Here is a 19,527-nt window from a genome sequence, read left to right on the forward strand (position 1 = left end):
ACGTGGCTCAAAGGCTTTTGCACATCACTGTATGCAATGATCATTGTGTCACTTAAGTTGCACTTTTGTATACAAAAAATATAATCAGCATTCACTTCTAGAAAGTACAAGCGCGAAATGCATTTTCTTCCTTTTGTCAACATTACTGAAAGTTGTAGTGACAGCCGTCGTGGAAAGACGTTACTTTTATTTTGAAATCAAAAATACTTGAACCTGATTGGTGCCTTTCGACGTGACGTCAGGACAGGAAATAGCCACGCAAGCCATTGGAATCATAACATTGCATTTGAAGAGTCTTTACTAACCCTGACATCATGGTTTTAGCTTTTTAATTTCGCTTTTTCTGATGACGGTTATTTCCGTTTATCTCGGAGAAGCGGAAGTTAGAGAAAAACTAAACTATATTTGAGCGCACTGCTAGCAAAACATGTCATTGGCCGCCGCGAAAGCAGCAACAGCAGCAACTAGCGATAGCTAGCAAATGGCTGCTTGGCTGTGATGTTTGTCACTGAGCGAAGTAAGTGTACCACTGTCACTTTTTTTTTTTACACAGTATCTACTTTAAAATGTGTTTAATTCGCAGTAGTACTCATGCATTTATCCAGCAATAAATAATAGTGGCTGGAAATGAGGCGCAAAAGCAGCTAAATAACGGCCTGGCAGCTAAGAGGTTTCTTCTCATCACCCTAACTTGTGTTTTTGTGTGTTTTCCAGATGACAAGACGACGAGCAAAATAGTTGTGAAGGTGCTGGGGGCTTGTGTCCTGTACAGGGAAACTGTTAGTTAACAGTATGTGACACATTAGCACTCTGCTGACTAAAAAAAGGGGGGTGGGAGTTGGTTTAAATCAAGATGCCTCGTCTGGAAGTGTTGGCCAACGTTGCTCTCAGGGTGCCGAGCATACTGGTGCTAGACCTGCTCTACAAATGTGACATTGAAGGTGTAACGGAGCACCTCAAGGCAAAAAATGAAGACATGCTCTTCAAATACAAGTATGTCATCTGGAACATGTATTACATTGGTAAGTTTCATCAAGTAAGGAGCTGGGAGAATAAGTAAATCTCTCTAATGTTAAGCTCCATGGCTTTTATTTGTCTCTCCTAACAAGAATTACACTGAGTCGCCCTCCTTCAAAAAGCTGTTTGCTTCAGAAGAATGACCTTAGTCTTGGTTTTACTGGAGTTTACTGTGGTGGTCTAAATCAGGGGTGGACATTTAATTTTCCCAAGGGGGCAAATGAGAAAGTGGGACTGTTGTGGAGGGCTGCACTAATAAGCAGAACTCAAATCTATTCAATATTAATTGGGTCATTACATCTTAAATAATCATATTGTTTTTAGAGTATTTTCTGCTTAACCACCTCTGATTTGCCTGAAAATTTTATGGTTTCAAAATGTGAATTTTTATTGCTTTGTATATAAAATATTTTTCTATATGTTTATTTTTTTAACAGGCCCACCCACACACTTTCAGGCCTTTTCTAAAAAAATATTTTTCACTTTGAAATCTGAGCTGGTGTTTGAATATGATATGACTATCTTATTCAAACAGAGTTTTTAGGACTGATACATTAGAGACATGAATGGGTATTGGTTAGTTAAAGTATGTTTTACAAAAAAAAAATAAAGCCACCCTTTAAAAAAATAAATAAATAAAATTCACATGAATAGTTTGTAGTTATATTTACAATAATGTAAAATAAATCATGTGCAGTACTTTTTAACATGAAATTCTTAGTCACAATATTGAAGAAAATTCTATTTTCATTCCGCCTTCATGCTGATTTGAGCAAATCTGAATGAAACCAAATTCTGGTGCTTCCAATTCATATTTTAATCATAGCTGAGAAAATAATTGTCATAAATAAATGCATATTTTTCATTTTCAAGATCCACTTTTTAGGCATGCACATTGCTCTCGAGGAGTCTGATAATTCAGGTACAGCTTAAAATATACAGAAAGACGTAAAAACAAAACAAGTACCAATAAGATATTTGTGGTCTGACTTCAAAGTGCAAAAAAACGCGCAGGAAGTAGGTCAACCGTTTTTCTTAAAAAAAAAAAAAAAAAAAAAAAAAGAAAGAAGGAAAACTTGATAAGTATGTCAAAATTTAAGCTAAAATTTTACAGCTATCATTATATATGTTTGAACTTTGGACTATTATATTTTTTGGCAAATCAGAAATGAATGAGCAGGGGGCCCATGATGATTTGAGAAGGAAAAACCAAGTTTTATCTCTTTATAAGATTATTGTGGCTCTTCACATCAGTCCCAGTTTCCCATGTGGCACTTGTGAAACATAACTGTCCACCCCTGGTCAAAATGTTACTTCAGATTGCTTTGTCATCTTAAAAGACACAGACTTTATCCAAAGAAAAGCTAATGAAAATTAGAAAACCTACAGAGAATTACCTTTAAAAAAAAAAAAAGTTGAAAATGATCTGCATTTTTAAGTCTTACGTGCATTACTATGTTTTACTGCTTCTCTTGAAAACAAGAAACCAATAAAAAAATATTGAAAAGGGTCCTGTGAAAAGCAGCATTTGGGTGATTAGAATAACGGAATAATATCACATTTATAAACACTATAAATATTCTTGTTTTTATTCTGTTTCTCTGTTGTGGAATAAGCAGCTGTAGCTGATTAATTATTTCATAATATTTTCTGGGTTGTCATAGTGTGAGGATTTCCTGTGTTTACCTGGCTTGTGTAACCGTAAACTGAATCTGTTTAACTTTTGGACTGTTGGCGGGACATACGAGATTTCAAAACCTTATATTAACAGTTTTTAATCAATGAAATCCTCAATAAAAACTACATAGTTTAAGTCATCGGCATGACTTTAAAAAAAAAAAAACAGTTAAATATAAACTATTCATGTGGTTTTAGACTCTCTTGAAAGCTTAGTCAGCCTGATGGGGAGAGTCAGCATTGTCAAAATGATAATAGACATTTATAAGTGACAGTATCTTTTCTATTTCATAATATTTGCGTGCTTTTAGCTGTGCATCAAACGCATAAAAACATCACACTCATTCTTCTTTGTCTTCCAGGTCATTTGATAAATGTGGTGGTGTTAATCCTTCCATTGAGACACATTGTGACACTCTACCTCCATATTCTCACCGGCCTCCTCCTATACATGGGGCATCAGATTTCCAAGTGAGATCCTTTGGCACTATTGTTGCAATTCCTAGATGTTTGGGGGGTTTTTGTTTGGTTTTTTCGATTGAATCAGCTTTTTTGACAAAAGGTGTCAGCAATTGCAATGATCCTGCTTTTTTTTTTAATTTTTTTTATAGTACTATGGAAAAGTCTTGAGTGTCCTCTCACTTATTTACATTTTACTTCCTTTTCCTTCTAAAGAGTTTCTTGTATTTTTAAAGCAGTCTTTAGCAGTAGCTCTCCATGCTTTCTTGAGGTTTTTCAAAGTTTGTTTTTGGACATCGGCTGCTTTACCACTCATTTTTCATTCCTGGTATTTGACCATTTTCAGAGGAATGTGTTTGTTTGTGCCGCCACTTAACGCTGACGTATGAATCATTCAGACATTTGGTTATTGTCAAAGTGTTATTATGGGAACACTTCGTATATCTCAGTATGGTGTGCAGTGTGTTCTTAAAAAAGATGAGGGAACTGGACAAATGATGCAGTAAGTGACAATTTCTAAAAGTCATGTCATTAAGAACTGTACAAAAAGAAATCAAGCAAAGATCTGAAACAGCACCTGTGAGATATAGCATAACCCTTCAATGTACTGTTTTCTGAACTCTCATCAAAAATGGTTTAAGCGGCTGTCAAGAAGCCATTCTTAAGGAAGCAAAACAGGGAGAAAAGGCTTAGGTATGGCACAAGAATGGGACTTTAGTGGCAACGGGTATTATGGAATAATTAGTATGCACAGAGGGAGTCAGTTGAGAAGTAAGCGTCTACAGCCATCTGTGAAATATTCTAGAGACTCTGTCATGGTTTTCAGTCAGTGGTGCTGGTGATCTTGTCAAAATTGATAAAATTGTAATTTGAACCCCCAAAAAAAGTCAACATCCAGAAAAGCTTTGAAATGTCCTCCAAGAAGCCTAGAGAACTATTCCTGAAGACTACTTTAGGAAATGATGAGAAAGCCTGTCTTAGAGTTCAGACTGTTGATGAATAAAGGCAGTCACACCAAATGTTGATTTTTAATGCTCAAATTGTATAAAGTCTGCTGTTGCCTGATATACTGTTTGCACATGTTAAAATAAGCTGCTGCACCTGTTTCCCATTTTTATAGCAAAGTATAAAGACATGAGGGGTAACTCTAAACAAAAGCATGCAGTTTACATGTGATTGTAAAATGATTTTTTTTCTGTTTGGTTTATAGGGATTATGTTCATGAAGAGCTACAGTATGGTTATCAAGGAGCAGTGTATCGTGATTCTTTGGCCTTCAACAGATTTGTCTCTGCAATGACTAGTGAGTACTAAACCATGTATGTAATTAGTTAGAAAGTTCATTAGAAAGCTTTCGATTCCTATAGGCCTACGTTCTAAAAAGGTCTGAAATACATTTTTTGCACGCAGCTATGAATTTTGTTCACTCAAATTTAGCTTTTCTTCGCTCAAAATAAATTTCTCCTGAAAATGCAACACTTGAACCTGCAAAAATTTTTTACGTGCACTCAGAATAGTGGCACAAAAATAACGCCATATGTGAAAACTGGATTATTTAATGTTACATTAAAAGAAATCTGTGAATTAAAGCCACTTCTCATAGCGAACAGTTTATCCAGTTTAGGGCCTGCTGAAGCCTGTCACAGGTGTTACAGATTTAACAAATCAAAGTTCTCCTTAAATTCCTCAAAAACTGTAATCAGTTGTAAAATAATGCAGGAAGCATCTGTTGTATTTACTTTTTAAGGGTTCGCCGTTGTGAAGCTGTACTGTTACTTTCTGCCAGGTCAGATTATTCTCAGCACACTGTGTGCCTTCTTGATGAAGACCAAAAAGGTGTGGTTGTTCTCTGCTCACATGCTCCCCCTGCTGGCTCGACTTTGCGCCACGCCTCATGCCATGCTGCTAACGGTCAACACTTTCTCCATGGGCCTGACTGGAGTGGGAATCGCCGTGTTCCTGCTGTCAAATATCTTTGTGCCATACCGTCTTGCAAGGGCTGCCTACTCTGAGCTGCTTCACCTGGAGGTTCTCTTATTCTGATATTCTAATTTTTTTATTTTTCATATTTCATACTGGACTGTTTTTGTCTTCTGTCGACAAAATCACCTCTTATTTGGTTATTATTAAGTATACTAAACTTCTAAATTATGTTTTTGGTTTTCTTGATTATATACTAGACTGGAAAACAATCAGTTAATGAACAATATAAATGTAAAAATCTGTGGGTTTGTTTTTTTGTTTTGTTTTTTAACATTCCGGACTTTATCGTGTTTCCTTTCCTCAGGTAATTGAGCTGTACAGACTTCTGGGTGTGGGAATCTCTCTGTGGAACCAGTTTGCTGTCCCAGTCCTCTTTAGCGTCTTCTGGTTTATTCTATTCATTGTCCAGCTGTGCTCAGACATCATGTCCGCTGGCACCTCAATAACCCATCATGGGATCATGTTCTTCCTCCTCACAAGGTGTGAAGGTGTTAATTACCTTCCCTTCATTTTGTATATGTTTAATCCTGACAATATGAACATCATCGGTTTCTCATTTGCTTGAATCCTACAGTGTCTCTGAATGTTGTGCAACACCATACTCTCTTTTGGGTCTGACCTTCATGGTGTCCTATCTGGCTCTGGGGCTGCTCAATCTATGCAAGTTTTACCTGGGAGGTTTTGCCGCTGTTCAGAACGAGAATGTCATGCACAGGTAACTGATAATGTAAGCTGTATCTCTGTGCTGTACCTCCTTTATTTTTATTTAATCTTAATTCCTGATCATTTTTGTTCTCAGAGGTGTGACTGAGGGCGTCACTCTGCTCCTCCTCGCCATTCAGACAGGCCTGTTGGATATGCAAGCACTGCAGCGCACCTTCCTCCTCAGCATCATCCTCTTCATCGTGGTGACCTCAACCCTGCAGTCAATGATAGAAATAACAGATCCAGTTATTCTCGCACTGGGTGCATCACGAAACAGGTAAGAGCAGCAACAGTGTTTTTTCTTTTTTAAGCTTATTCCCGATTTCATTAATTTCTCCTTCATATGTGCTTCCAGGAGTCTGTGGAAACACTTCCGTGGCCTCAGCATGTGTTTGCTTCTCCTGGTTTTCCCAGTGTTTATGGCTTACAAGATCTCCCAGTTCTTCCACATGGATTTCTGGCTCCTCATACTAGTATCCAGCTGCATGCTTACATCCCTTCAGGTAGGAAGTATTTATGTTCTCTCTCTCTCTCTCTTTTTAGTGTGTTTTAAGTTATGAATACATTCAGGAAGCAATCTTAAATGCAGCTGTGGTAACAGATATTCCAGAAACTGAAATACAGGGTTAGTTTATTTATATGCTTTTAAATCACTGGTGTTAATTACTGTGACATTTAAAACAGGACTACTACTGTTGCCATTTAGTTCCAGTTGTAAATGTGTGTAGTCATGTCCCAGCAATGCAGTGTTGAATGTGAGAAATTTTATGACTTTGGCTCCACCCACTGGAGGTCAGATGTAGTGCATGTCTACATAGTTAATACCTTTTTGTTTGTTTTTTGTGACATCGTCCTGTTTCTGTACACCTGTGCAGTAACACTAATGTGACACCTCCTATAGTCATAAATAGAAAAAGGCATTTAGTAGACAACGTAAGGTCACCTTCACAAACTGAAAAACAAAGAAGCTGTTAACATGGCAGAAGCTGTAGATTTATACAGGGAGAGGAGGATGACTGCTGACTTGCACATGTAAAAGACTGACTGTTTATTCCAGGTTACAGGCACTATGCTGATCTACTCCCTCTTCATGGTGGAGCTGTTTCGCAGCGACCCAATTGAGAGCCTGGACGAAGTGATCTACTGGGTGAACGCTGTCAGCCGTGTGTTGGAGTTTGTTGTGGCACTGTGCGTGGTGGCTTATGGCACCTGGGAGTCACTCTTTGGAGAGTGGAGCTGGATGGGTGCCTCCGTCATTATCATCCACTCATATTTTAACGTTTGGCTCAGAGCTCAGTCTGGCTGGAGGAGCTTCCTGCTCAGACAGGAAGCAGCTAAGAAGATCAACTCCCTGCCCAGAGCCACAGCTCAGCAGCTGCAGGAGCACAATGATGTGTGCGCCATCTGCTTTCAGGTCAGTTACCCTTGTAGCTTTTGTTTTTAGAAGATGGTTAAAGCTGAGAACCAACAACATAAGATACTATAAAACCTCAAACCCAGTCCTAATCCTCATTTGGCTGTGAAAATTCATTTTCAAACTCGTGTAGTTTCTGCACAAAATGACACAAAGCATCCAATGAACTTAAGTAGGTGCTTTTTATGTTTTTTACTTATTTTGTTCAATTATCTGACCTGATTTAATTTTTATGTTTTTGGGTTTTTTTGTTGTTGTGGTTTGTTTGTTTGGTGGTTTGTTTGTTTGTTTGGGGTTATCATGACCTCTGTTTCCTCTAAACCATCACCTCTTTTAGTTGCTGTTCAAGTCTTACACAGAACTATGCTATGAAATAATGAGGGGAAAAAAACCCAACAACATTTAACTCTGTGGAATCACATTTTGTGAGTTTTGGCTTTTGAAAATTGATCTTCCAAATTTCAGAATTCATGATTTCAAAAAACCCCAAAAACAATTTAATCCAAAAGCAATCATCAGTGATGTAAAATTTGTGCATGTTACACAAAATAATCCATTTAAAAATTCAACAGAAAACCTCAAATCTCAAGTGGCTGACACGCCATGCTTAGGTGTGGTTAATAATTAGACTGTGTGGATTATGTAGCAAGAGGACTGGCAGGCTTTGAGTTGCTAAATGTGCCCTCAGTTCACCTCCATATCAGACACAAAATGCTTTCTTGATTACATTATTGATACTTATGAAAATACATAAATGCCTGCTTAATAAAATATACTTAAATTTAGTTGTTTTTTTCTCTGAATACTTTGACTTCCATGGTAAATTAAGGCATTTTTGCTAAAGTTTGCTAAAATTATTTAAACAATATAAAAAGAGTGTTTAATAAAATGATCCCAGATAGAGATGATGATGCATTTTAGTTGTTCAGTGCTGAAGGCCAAAATTAATTTACAGTATCGTTACATTAACATAAAAGTTGTCAGGTTATTGTAGGTGCCTTAGGTTTTACTTATTATAATCAGTGTGTCATTTTGTATTGGGGCATTAATTAAAAGTTGTCATGGGTTGATACTTGATTTTTGACAGTGTTCCCCTTTTGTTGTTATGACTACTACTTTGCATATATAATAGCTGGTGTGTGTGTGTTTTTGAAGTTTGTTAATCCTGTTTTTCCAGTTTGGCATTCAGGACACTTCTTTGGCCTTGAGTTTGTTTTTCTGGTCAAAACAAGTTAATAATATCTCTAGTAGAGATGGACCGATCCGATATTACGTATCGGTATCGGTCCGATACTGACCTAAATTACTGGATCGGATATCGGAGAAAAATAAAAAATGTAATCCGATCCATTAAATATCACGAAAGCACCTCACAAAACTTGCAACACGCCGTAACTCACCTCAGAACGTTAGCACGTCGGAGCAGTATGCATCACGTGATAGAGCGGCTGTGGCATGCGGGACCTGTCGGTGGTCTGGATAGCATTTGGAGCTTCGCTAGCAACCTGGCATTTCATCTCCGACAAAGTTATCCCGAGAGAAGTAAAGCAAGTGTGTAAGTCCATCTCTGAATGTTTGTAAAGCATTCCTGCGTTAAGCTTAACAAGCGACTGCCTCTTCTTGCTGCTACTTCAATCATGAAACTGCTTAACGATCAGCTGATCGGCTTTTCTGTCGCGAGTCCGTGTCTCTAGTTTGCTTTTGGCCCACTTTGCACCAGAAAGAGGAAACCAGCGGCTGAACAACAGCAGCACGTTTAAGCTCTATAAGCTGTTGTTAGAATGTATTTAATATTACTTTCTACTCGAGGATCTTTTTCTACGTAGCTGACGCTGGTAACTGTGCAGGGGCGGATCTAGCAAAGTTTAGCCAGGGGGGCTGATAGGGCATTAACAGGGAAAAGGGGGCACAAAGACATACTTTTCTTTCTTATTCTCATTTAAAATGTCTAGCTTTTAATAAATAATTATCTGACACCCAAAGTTTTAATTTGATGTAAAATGAATAGAAGTCCATTACTGTATATAGTAACTATTAAGTCTAATATATATACCCTAGTAAGCTATAGTACTTTTTCCTTTGGGAAGGTACCATCTGTGCAGTCTGCAATTTTGTTGAAGAAAGATGTTGAATCTATTTAATATTTCTTGAAAAATAATTGATTTCTGTGCATTTTTTTTCACACTGCATCAAATTAAGGTTGATTACGTCGATTAAGCATCATGAGGTGGAGCGTGAGGGGTGGTTCCCTATTTTTTATTTATTTATTTTTGTTGTTGGTGGGAGTTGGAACCCTATTAGTTAGGTTGCTTAATATTTATGCTAAGTACTCTTTAAAATACCAGAATAGGGAGGATGGTGTCGGTTTAAGTTTATTAGATTGATCAGTATTGCTGAACTATGAAATATTTTTTTGGATACAGGTATAACAGAATAGCTTTAGTGTAGTTGTTGTTTTAAACTTGAGTATGAACTTGTACAAAATGCAGCAAGATATTTAAAAAACAGTTTTGTTGATTAAAAAACACTATATCGGATTCATATCGGTATCGGCAGATATCCAAATTTATGATATCGGTATCGGTATCGGACATAAAAAAGTGGTATCGTGCCATCTCTAATCTCTAGTAGTCAGTAGTTAGTCATCAAGGAAATTCCTACAGAAAATATGTAGCTTGCCATCACCAGTGTGTGAAAGTGTGTGAATGTGTGTGTGAATGGGTGGATGACTGGTTGTGTAAAGCGCCTTGGGGTCATTAGGGACTAGAAAAGCATTATACAAATACAGGCCATTTTACCTGTAAAAGATAAGACTTTATTGACTTTCATGGAAACTGTATTACCTGTGTTAAAGCAGGATAGAAGTAAGCTGATGGGGGACAAGAAAACTATTAAATTGACTGATATTAATGCAAAATAAATTAGAGGTAAATGAAGAGAAGTCACATGAAAAAATAAACATCTCATTAAGAAATGAAAGGGGGGGGACCCAACAAAAACAAAGTTTTGTTCATAAGAGGAAGTAGGAGGATGCGAATGCTTAATAATTCCTACACCTGTCTAGCTCTTCTTATATAGATGTTTTGACTATTTATACAACCTAATATTTACACATATGATACAAATAAATATTCCTATCTAATATACAGACTTGTTATATTAATATAAACTTTTATAGTTTGATAATTATGTATCATTTTTCTATGCATTTTGTTTATTTTATTTTTTTAGTTATGTTTTTGTTTTTTTTTGTTTTTTTTTTACAGGAAATGAGCTCTGCCGTGATCACATATTGTGGACATTTCTTCCATTCTAACTGCCTCCGCAAATGGCTGTATGTTCAGGAGACGTGCCCCATGTGCCACCAAACGGTACGACCGACACCGCCGGGTCAGAGCCAGGCATCAGCTGACAGCCCGGCCGCCCCACCTCAGAGAGACGCGGAGCCTGATCCAGCTGCACCAGAGGGAGATCAGAAGCTGGATACAGCAACAGTGCAGGAGACACAGAGCAACAGTGTAACTCCTGATGACACTGAGCAGCAGGAGGGAAGGGAAAGCTTTGAGAATGGAGAAAATAGTGAAGCCCATCAGGGTCTTCATTACAGCCCCAGTGGGGACTGTGTTGAATGTGTCCATGCAGTGCGTTCAGGGGACCTTTCAAGTTCTCATACGCCTCAAAATAAAAATCCTCCCAACACGCCCAACCAAGCTGAGGAGAGTGGTAAGGACTCCATACTGCCATCTACCCTGAAAACTGTTACAACAGAGGGCCAGTCTGCCTCTGAACTAGCAGAGGTTGAGGACAGCATTCATTTCAGTCCTAGATGTGATGGGACACCTGAATCATGGAAGCGCTTCAATTCACCAGAGGCAAACAATACAGAGAAAAATCAAGAGGGAATCTCAAGTGGAAAAACACTTGTTGACAGTCCATCATCTGTCCAATCGTGTAATAAAAACTCAGAACTCTGCACTGATCGTGCCCAAAGTTATAAAGGTAGCTGCACATATTCAGACTCAGAAAGCCTCAGAGAGGTTGAACCTGCTCCACAGAGCCTTGAGCTCAGCCTACGTAGAAGCACAGACACCAGTGACTGACTGCCCTGTACCAGTGCCTTGAAGGGTATAAAAGCATAATTCTCAATAATAGGAAATTAAAAACATTTGGCTTCTCTGTGTGAACCAATAGATTGGGGGGGGAAATGCCAGACAGTATAATGAATGTGCTTTGGTCTAACAAATAATGTGTATCTCGACTAAATAATGAGATTAAATTGTGTTCGATAAATGTACAACTTTAAAGAAAATGTTAAATAAAGATCATGTTTAATAAAAAAATGTAACTATAAAGCATTGATCTTATATTAGTATTTACTGAATTTTAGCAGGTCACAACTAAAGATGTTTTCTTGGAGAAATCACATTTGTTTTCTTTTCATGTCAGTTTTCTTGCTCAAGGTTGGGTAGCATTTTTGTGAAAGAAATGTGGCAAAGAGAAAAGCTTCAGCAGGTGTCTTTTTATTTATGAATCAGCTGTTTGTACTCACACACACACACACACATACATATATCTTAGAAATAAGATAAAAAAAAAAACAAATAAGAATATGTTAATTTAAAGATATGGACATGTTTTTTTGTAGATGACTTGATTTAAAAAACCTCAGAAAGCCTGGGGATCCACTAGATTTATAAACACTGGCTGAGTAACAAAAACTTGAATAAAACACTAGGCTTAATGGCCTAAATTGCATCCGTCTTTTCCTGCTATTGAATGTTAAAATGTCTCCTTTGGAAAAAAACATTACCACAAAGCAATTACCACACAGCCCCCTTGAGGTTCAGAAGCTTTTGTTTGGTAATCCAGCGTCGTTATAATTTAGTTACTTGGATTAATATGAATACTGCCTGATTTACATTAACGCGATTAAAATTGTACAACTTGTGGTTGAAGCTGTGATCATGTGGGCAACTTTTAATCACTACTTGACAAAAATCCTAAAAAGTGTTCTCGTTTAATTGTGTCTTTCAGTAACTAAAGACTGGCATGTCACGGCTGGTCTCGCATGTATGTTGTTTTTCTTCAGCAGCAGGAACCAATGTGCCATCACAAACGCCCCGTCACTCAGCAGCCGACTGCACCGCCTTCACAACTAAGCTTCAAATACATGTAGACTGACGCTAGTTGGCCAGCGGCACCGACCGAAACCAACAGCAGAAGAGAGCTTTGTCGACCGGGTTACGCCACCTGGCACTCGCACTTATTCGGCATTGATTTTTGGGTTAGGTTTAATCCGATATAAGACGTGTAATTCACGAGGAAAGTGAGCGTTATTGAGGGAGTGTGCAACATTTGACGTTTAACACCGCGCATACGTAGTTTGAGCTTGCTAGCCGGCTAACTCTGCTAGCCAGAGAAAGGAAAAAAGCCGTCGGGTTTGACCTACCGTCAGTTATTTCACCGAGAGCGAAGCATCTCTGTTTCTTCGTTTGGGATCGAAACACCGCCAACTTAGAGAGCAGAACACCAAGACAGGATGGCTCTGAAAAGGATTCACAAGGTAAGATAACGTCGTGAAGGTTGGCTAGCTGTGTAAGCTAGTCCCGCTAGCCTCCCACAATGCAGCGAGCCGCTGTTCTCGAAACAAGGCGGCGAAACATGTTCGAAGATGTGTTAACTTTACAGCTCGTTTTATTTAAAAATGTTAAGGAGACTTTGGTGTGTTTTGACTTGAGTGAATTAATGGTGGTTTTTACTACTTGAATCGGTTAGCACGGGCCAACACGGCTTAATGTTGGGCCGGTCAGCTAACGTTAGCAGTTTCACTTGTAGAGAATGTATGTTTGACGGCGGAAGGAGGCCGCATGAATTTCCCAACACTTCATACCTTTACACGAAGGCACATATGTTTGAAGGTTGCCTAACTGTAATACGAAACTTTTAACCTGATATTCTTTGTACTCGCTAGTAAATTATAAGTCGTTTAGTTATGAATTAAAGCGGCAATAATTCATGTTGGAGGGTCCATGACTCATATCAGTCCCTGAAATCTGTTAGTCAGAGCTGCCTTCATGATACATTTCTTTGGTATGTCATCGTATTTGTTCTTGGTCTGTAATCGTGATTGACAGAAACTGGCAGGAACAGAATGGAGTAACACACTCGAATTGCTGACATCTGGTTTCATTCCTTCACTCTGCTGTTTACGAGAATTTTCTTCCAAGAAAATCAGACACTACTTCTTTGTAAGTTTACGGAAGGCTAGGGTGGGGCTGTGGCCTTCACCTCACTCTAAAATAGTGTATACCCTAAAAATAACACAACACGTGTCATATTATACACGGTATATGCTCGGTTCTCAATAACTTTGCATGGAGTTGAATTTTGAGCATAGTGGCCGGGTGATGAAACCCGAAGTGAGGATGGCGTGAAATATATTAAGCACACACCTGTCAGGTAGCACCCCTCACCACCGCAGTCTCGGTTTCAGCATGTATGTCAATGATGTTAAAAGGCGCTCACGCCTATAGACAGATTTTTGTTTTTTTTAGATCACATCTACTCCTTTTTTGTTACTTTTGTCTAACTGGTTATTGTTTTTCCTCATAGGAGCTTAACGACCTGGCTCGTGACCCTCCAGCACAGTGCTCAGCTGGCCCAGTGGGTGATGATAGTAAGTGTCCCAAACCTGCTCTTTATTTCATTTCTTTAGTTTCATCAAAAATAAAATGGCAAAAATCTGCAACTAAGGTGATATTATCTAATGTGTCATTTGAGATGTGCAGCCCAAAAAAAGAACAATTTTTCATTTTTGAAATGCTGTCATGTGCTAAACTTTAGCATATTTGCATTTAAAAACATGTCTTAAATATTATAAAACCATTTGGATGTTGATTTAAAGTGGAGAAATTGGTTGCTGCTGCGTTTAGAAAATTTACAGTGGGATATTAAAATTGACTTTGAAACAGGGAAATTGTGTTACTGGGAAGCTATGAGGTCTGTTTGGAAACCTTAGTTCCTGTCAGATCACATACCTGTGACCTTTTCTTGTTTTGTAACTTTTACTTTCTGTTCTCTGCAGTGTTTCACTGGCAAGCCACAATCATGGGGCCTGTAAGTAGATCTTTTATGACACAGTTGTTGCCCTTGTCAGGTTTATGGCAGCACGGTGCTGAAATTTGGCATTGGAGTAGTGTTCCCGAGTGCTTAAAATGTATTTGTAATAAAGGTTGAAATTTGACTTGATAATGAGTAGCTGTGTGTCTTCTGAAATATGTAAATGTCCCCCCCCCCCTTTTTTTTTTTTTTTCTTTCTTTCTCTCTTTCTTTTTTTTTTTCTTTCTCCATCAGAGTGACAGTCCATATCAGGGAGGTGTTTTCTTCTTGACGATTCATTTTCCAACAGACTACCCCTTCAAACCCCCCAAGGTAACTGTGGTTGGACTGGTCAAACCTTAAGCAGAGTTTCCTGTTTTGATAACTTAAATATGGAAATAGTCTGTCGTGCTGTAGGCAGTTGTTAGTATGAAAAAATGTCCTGTTTACAGCATAAAGTATCAACAACAAGGGCCAATTGTTATACTTTAAAATGCTGAACAGCTCTTGAGTGAGGAAGATATCTTCAAAAACACCACATTTATAGTAAATAGGGCCTGGTGATTCTTGCGCCATGAACATTGGCCAGTAGCCTACATGAAGTAATACCTGTCATTCCAGAACTTGACAGTCATGAGCGTCACACGTCAGTGCCTAGTGTCAAAGTTTCTGAGTTGCATAACACGGACATGTTGTTGTCACTATGTTTTGTATAGCTTTTCACAGTGTTTTTGTTTGTTTTTCTCTCAGGTTGCGTTTACGACAAGAATTTACCACCCAAATATTAACAGTAACGGCAGTATCTGTCTGGATATTCTCAGATCACAATGGTCTCCTGCGCTTACTATTTCTAAAGGTATGAGGACATCTGTTCATTAACACCCAACTTGTATAATTTACTTAGGCCCATATTTTTACCAGGTATTTATTTCCCTGCTTTTTGGATCAGCAAGACCTGTACTAATAATATTTAATGTCTACAGTTTGAGTTTAAAATTTAGAATATGGTAAACCATTTCTTTACCTTAAAATGCTCATATAAATCGTGTAAATAAATTGAAATGTCAAGGGAAATTAAACATTCCCTTTTTTGTGTTTAATTTTTTTTAAAGCCATCTAAAATATAATAAATGTTAAAGAATGCTTAGCATCCATATGTTCCTTGCAGTTCTTCTCTCCATTTGCTCACTCCTATGTGACCCAAACCCCGATGACCCGCTAGTGCCAGAGATCGCACGAATCTACAAAACAGATAGTCAGAAGTAAGTATAAATATGTGTGGAAAAACTAACCTCTAAACATGTGAACTGACCAATTCTGTCTCCAAAAAGGAACATGAGAGTTTTATGGTGCTGTGTTTGCAAGAAGTGTTGCGGTTTCAAAGTTGCTGATTGCATTGATGTCAAATTCACCTTTATCTCTAGGGTATATTATAAAACCTAGTTTTATCCTGTTAGGTACAATAAACTAGCACAGGAGTGGACAGTCAAGTATGCCATGCTTTAGGGTAAGGCCAAGAGCCATCACTGCATCTTGGCTAGTGCTAAGTGATCGGATATGTTGTGATGCTCTGCTCAGTACATAACTAGAGGCTTGGATCTGTTCTAAAGAGTGTAACTAAAATGAGCTGCTTGTACTAATCTTTGTCTCTACGAGCCGAATAACTTATTGACCCTGCACTGCTCTCAGGGTGTGGGTTTGGATTTTTATGTGCACCTTGATTTCCTGCAGTTGCACTCTCCTGCTGGAAATAAACAAGTTAACTGAAAATTTTTGCCTGTGGATATAATGGACACTTGAGTATTGTGGTGTACCGCTAACACAGGGCAGAGGAAAATCAAGATGTAATAGAAAAACCCTTTTAGTGTTATATATATATTTCTTCTTTGTAACCCCACAAGTTTCATTCTTTGGTATGATTTCTAGCATCAACTTGTAGAGACTTGAGGAAAATCCCTCAGTTAATCATGGGTTGCCTGCATTTGTCAGTTGCATTGTTCAACAGATGTCACAGCATTGTGGAAAAATGTTCACGGTGATGCATTTAAGGACACTGCAACAGCTGGCTGTCAAAAAAGGCTGAATTCATGAGCTTGATGTCTAAAATTAAGGCAGGGCTGATAAACAAATAAAAAATGTGATATGATGGTTAGGTTTGTTAAGCGCGTTGCTAATTGGCCAGTATTTTCAAACATGTCAAAGGCTTCTATTTTATTTTTTCTCCTTTCTTCCCTTCCCTCTCCCCACACATGAACTCTGGACAGTGTGGAGAAAAATCAGGTTGTCTAAGTTGCCCTTTGTCATGTAGCACACAACAGGAAATGGTCTGCTTCAGATGCATTCTCGCTGCGGAAATACTCAATATGATTTAGACGGCGGTGCTTTGGGGTTGAGCGTGAAGGAGGCAGGACCCGACACCCACTCTATTCTCACATGCGCCCAATTGGACATCACACAGACTTTTACAGGGTTGACAATTTAATGTCTGTTTTGACAATGCGCCCTTTTTTCTTCTTTTTTTTTTTCTTTCTTGTTTTTTTTTTTTTTTTTTTTTTTTTTTTTTTAAATTCCGTTCTTGCATTTGGCTTCTCAAGGTAATGTCGGAGTTCAGGGCTGCAGTGTGGTGTGAGAAAACTGCTTATGCAACAGTCTGCATCGGAAGTTATATCACCAGCAGTATAACATGTCATGTTTATCAAATGATTTTACTGTACAGGATTATTCCCAAGTGAAGAACAATTTTTAGTATGAGATTAAAATGAATGGATACCAGTTCCCGCTTAGATCAGTGTAAATGTGGTTTGAAAAATGATTCGGAGGATACACTATGGGGGGGATACGAATACAAATTTTAATTCAATGCTGGAACAAGAAATAAAACTTCCTAAAACCGGCGAGAAGCAAAGTAAGCTGAAACCATCCAAATGTAGTGTTAAAGTCCTTTTTATAATAGGATTAATTTAATCTGGGTATGAACATGGATATTGAGAGTAGTAATGATGGCTCGTCTCATCACTCGACAAAGTTCAAAAACAATATTGTTTTTGCATGCACACAGCTGCTAGTTCCAGCATGAAAAGGATTGTATACCCATCCCCCTCCAAAAAAAGTTCTGTTGCTTCAGACTTGGTCTTTTAAACATCTTATTTCTGTGCTAATCTGGACGTGATCAGTTAGGGCGCTAACTTGGCATGGCCTTCAAAAAAAAAAAAATAGCAGTGTTTTCAGGTGCATGAAGAAATCCTGCTGATATTTTGGGTATGACTTGAAGACAGGAATTTTTGTATTAAATAGGTGAAGTTAATGTTTGCCCCCCTTTTTTCTTTGCAGATACACCAAAATGGCAAAAGAATGGACACAAAAATACGCAATGTGATGGGATCGTTTGGAACGCTGGTGAAAATGTGGTTGCTGGTTCAAACTTAAAATTTTGGGATTCTGTTTTACTTTTTCACTTTATTATTATTATTTTTTTTTGTTTTTCTTTTGTTTCAATTTTTCTTTTTGGTTAATCAGAGCATTTTACCCCTCCTTTTCCCACCTGCGCGCTCATAAGAAGATAGTGTTTTCTCTCTAGGACTTGTGCCAGTTTCTGTAAAGTTTCGACTCCTGTTTTTATACAGAGTTCAAATTTTAAAAAATGTATATAAATCACGAAAACTATCGTGGTCTATAGACTCGGCTTGAGCATGCACCGGTAAGAGTTTTCAACCCAAAATTGGTGATGATAGTCATTTACTCTGCACACACTTGGTAGAATCTGATGCAGCTGGTCTCCTCATGCTGAGCAGCATCAACCCTACGCTGATCCACTTGTAGACAGGCTGGATCCTCTGGGGTTGATACTTCGTCACAGGCCGGGCTTCTTTGAGCATTTGGGGCAAACGTCTGTGTTTTGCCATTGTTGTAAATTTTGAATTCTCAAATTGGTGGTATTCTGCTGCACTTAAGGAAAAAAACAAATATAAATCTGTGACAATGAAGAAACTGTTTTGTGGACCCTGTCTGCCTCCAGGGACCGGTGCGATGTCAGTTTGTTCTTCTGATGCATAGTAAATGAAGTTTATTATCTGAGGAAAGAAGTGTATCTTATTCCACTATCAAAGTGTGTACAGAGAAGCACAGCAGTATATATCGATGTTAAAGAAACCAATGTAAGAACTTCAATGTTGTATTTTATGCATGTTAATAAAGGTAGGCTATATTATCTGATATGTTTCTGCAAATTAAGTGGATTGTAAGGTTGAACAGTTGGAAAAAATTTGGTTCCCCTCAAAGGCTTTCTACTTTTGTTATTTAGAAGCCAGTAGTTGAGCTCTTAGTTTTACACCCACTCGAACACTGTCTTCTTGTAGCCCTAAAATATGATGCAAAGCTGATGGTTGATAATCAACTTGTCGCTCTGTTTCTTTTTAGTTTCCCTTCAATAAAGTTACTTAAACCATAAAACAACCAGTGTGATGTTTTGTAGTTTTCATTTGAGGCATTTAAAGAAATCCCCTGAACACTGCTAGACTTTGAAGACTATGCTGAAGTCTTGTCTTCAGTAAAACCATCTGTACCATGTTTTAAGTACTGTATTGTGTGTATGTAACTAAGACGCCTCTTGGTGGTTGTGTGTGTGTGTGTGTGTGTGTGTGTGCGTGCGCGCGTTTGTCATTTCTTTAACTAGTCTTCAGGAATACCTCATGAGGGACATTAAAGCTCTATGCATGTTTGCTAGTTTTTGTTCCTTCTCTCAGGATAATCCCACATTGCTTCAATAATGACATCTGCGTTCTGGGAGGGCAATCCATTACTGATGGTGCTATAATGGCTTGGTGACTACTCTTCCAGTGAGACCTTTTCTGATGACCCATTAATGAACAATAGATCAACTGAAGGATCATAATTTAAAAGATCCCTGAGTTAGGTGCCTTTTTTTTTTTTTTAATACTTGAATGATTCGTATGTCAGTGTTAAGTGTTTTAACAAAAAAATAGTTTTACAATGACTGAGTTAAGAATGAGTGAAAAGGCAGCAAATGTCCAAAGGAAAACTTCAAAGGACCTTCAGAAAGTCTGGCTCTGGAAATGTAAAGAAACAAAGGGTGACTCAAACTTTTTCACAATACTGTATATTGTAATATGTAATATGCTTAGAAATATTGCCTCCTAAGAGACCTACTAAATATAA

At 38.0% G+C, this 19,527-nt stretch overlaps 2 protein-coding genes across 2 annotated transcripts; both read left to right on the forward strand.

Moving 5' to 3' along the window:
* The first annotated feature begins 227 nt into the window (after positions 1 to 227).
* Positions 228 to 11,606, forward strand: LOC113011770 (RING finger protein 145). The gene is made up of 11 exons (XM_026151501.2): positions 228 to 517; positions 715 to 1,022; positions 3,057 to 3,165; positions 4,364 to 4,455; positions 4,939 to 5,180; positions 5,440 to 5,615; positions 5,710 to 5,850; positions 5,935 to 6,117; positions 6,196 to 6,343; positions 6,898 to 7,254; positions 10,521 to 11,606. Exons 2-11 carry the CDS (start codon positions 854 to 856, stop codon positions 11,352 to 11,354), a joined length of 2,451 nt encoding a protein of 816 aa, XP_026007286.2. The 5' UTR covers positions 228 to 517; positions 715 to 853; the 3' UTR covers positions 11,355 to 11,606.
* A 753-nt stretch (positions 11,607 to 12,359) lies between these two features.
* LOC113011791 (ubiquitin-conjugating enzyme E2 D2-like) lies at positions 12,360 to 18,801 on the forward strand. The gene is made up of 7 exons (XM_026151538.2): positions 12,360 to 12,817; positions 13,867 to 13,930; positions 14,339 to 14,370; positions 14,608 to 14,685; positions 15,103 to 15,208; positions 15,521 to 15,614; positions 17,683 to 18,801. The coding sequence occupies exons 1-7, from the start codon at positions 12,794 to 12,796 to the stop codon at positions 17,726 to 17,728; spliced, it is 444 nt and encodes a 147-aa protein (XP_026007323.1). The 5' UTR covers positions 12,360 to 12,793; the 3' UTR covers positions 17,729 to 18,801.
* The last annotated feature ends 726 nt before the right edge of the window (positions 18,802 to 19,527 follow it).

This window comes from Astatotilapia calliptera, chromosome 19, assembly GCF_964374335.1.
Source record: "Astatotilapia calliptera chromosome 19, fAstCal68.1, whole genome shotgun sequence".
Classification (NCBI taxonomy): Eukaryota; Metazoa; Chordata; class Actinopteri; order Cichliformes; family Cichlidae; genus Astatotilapia; species Astatotilapia calliptera.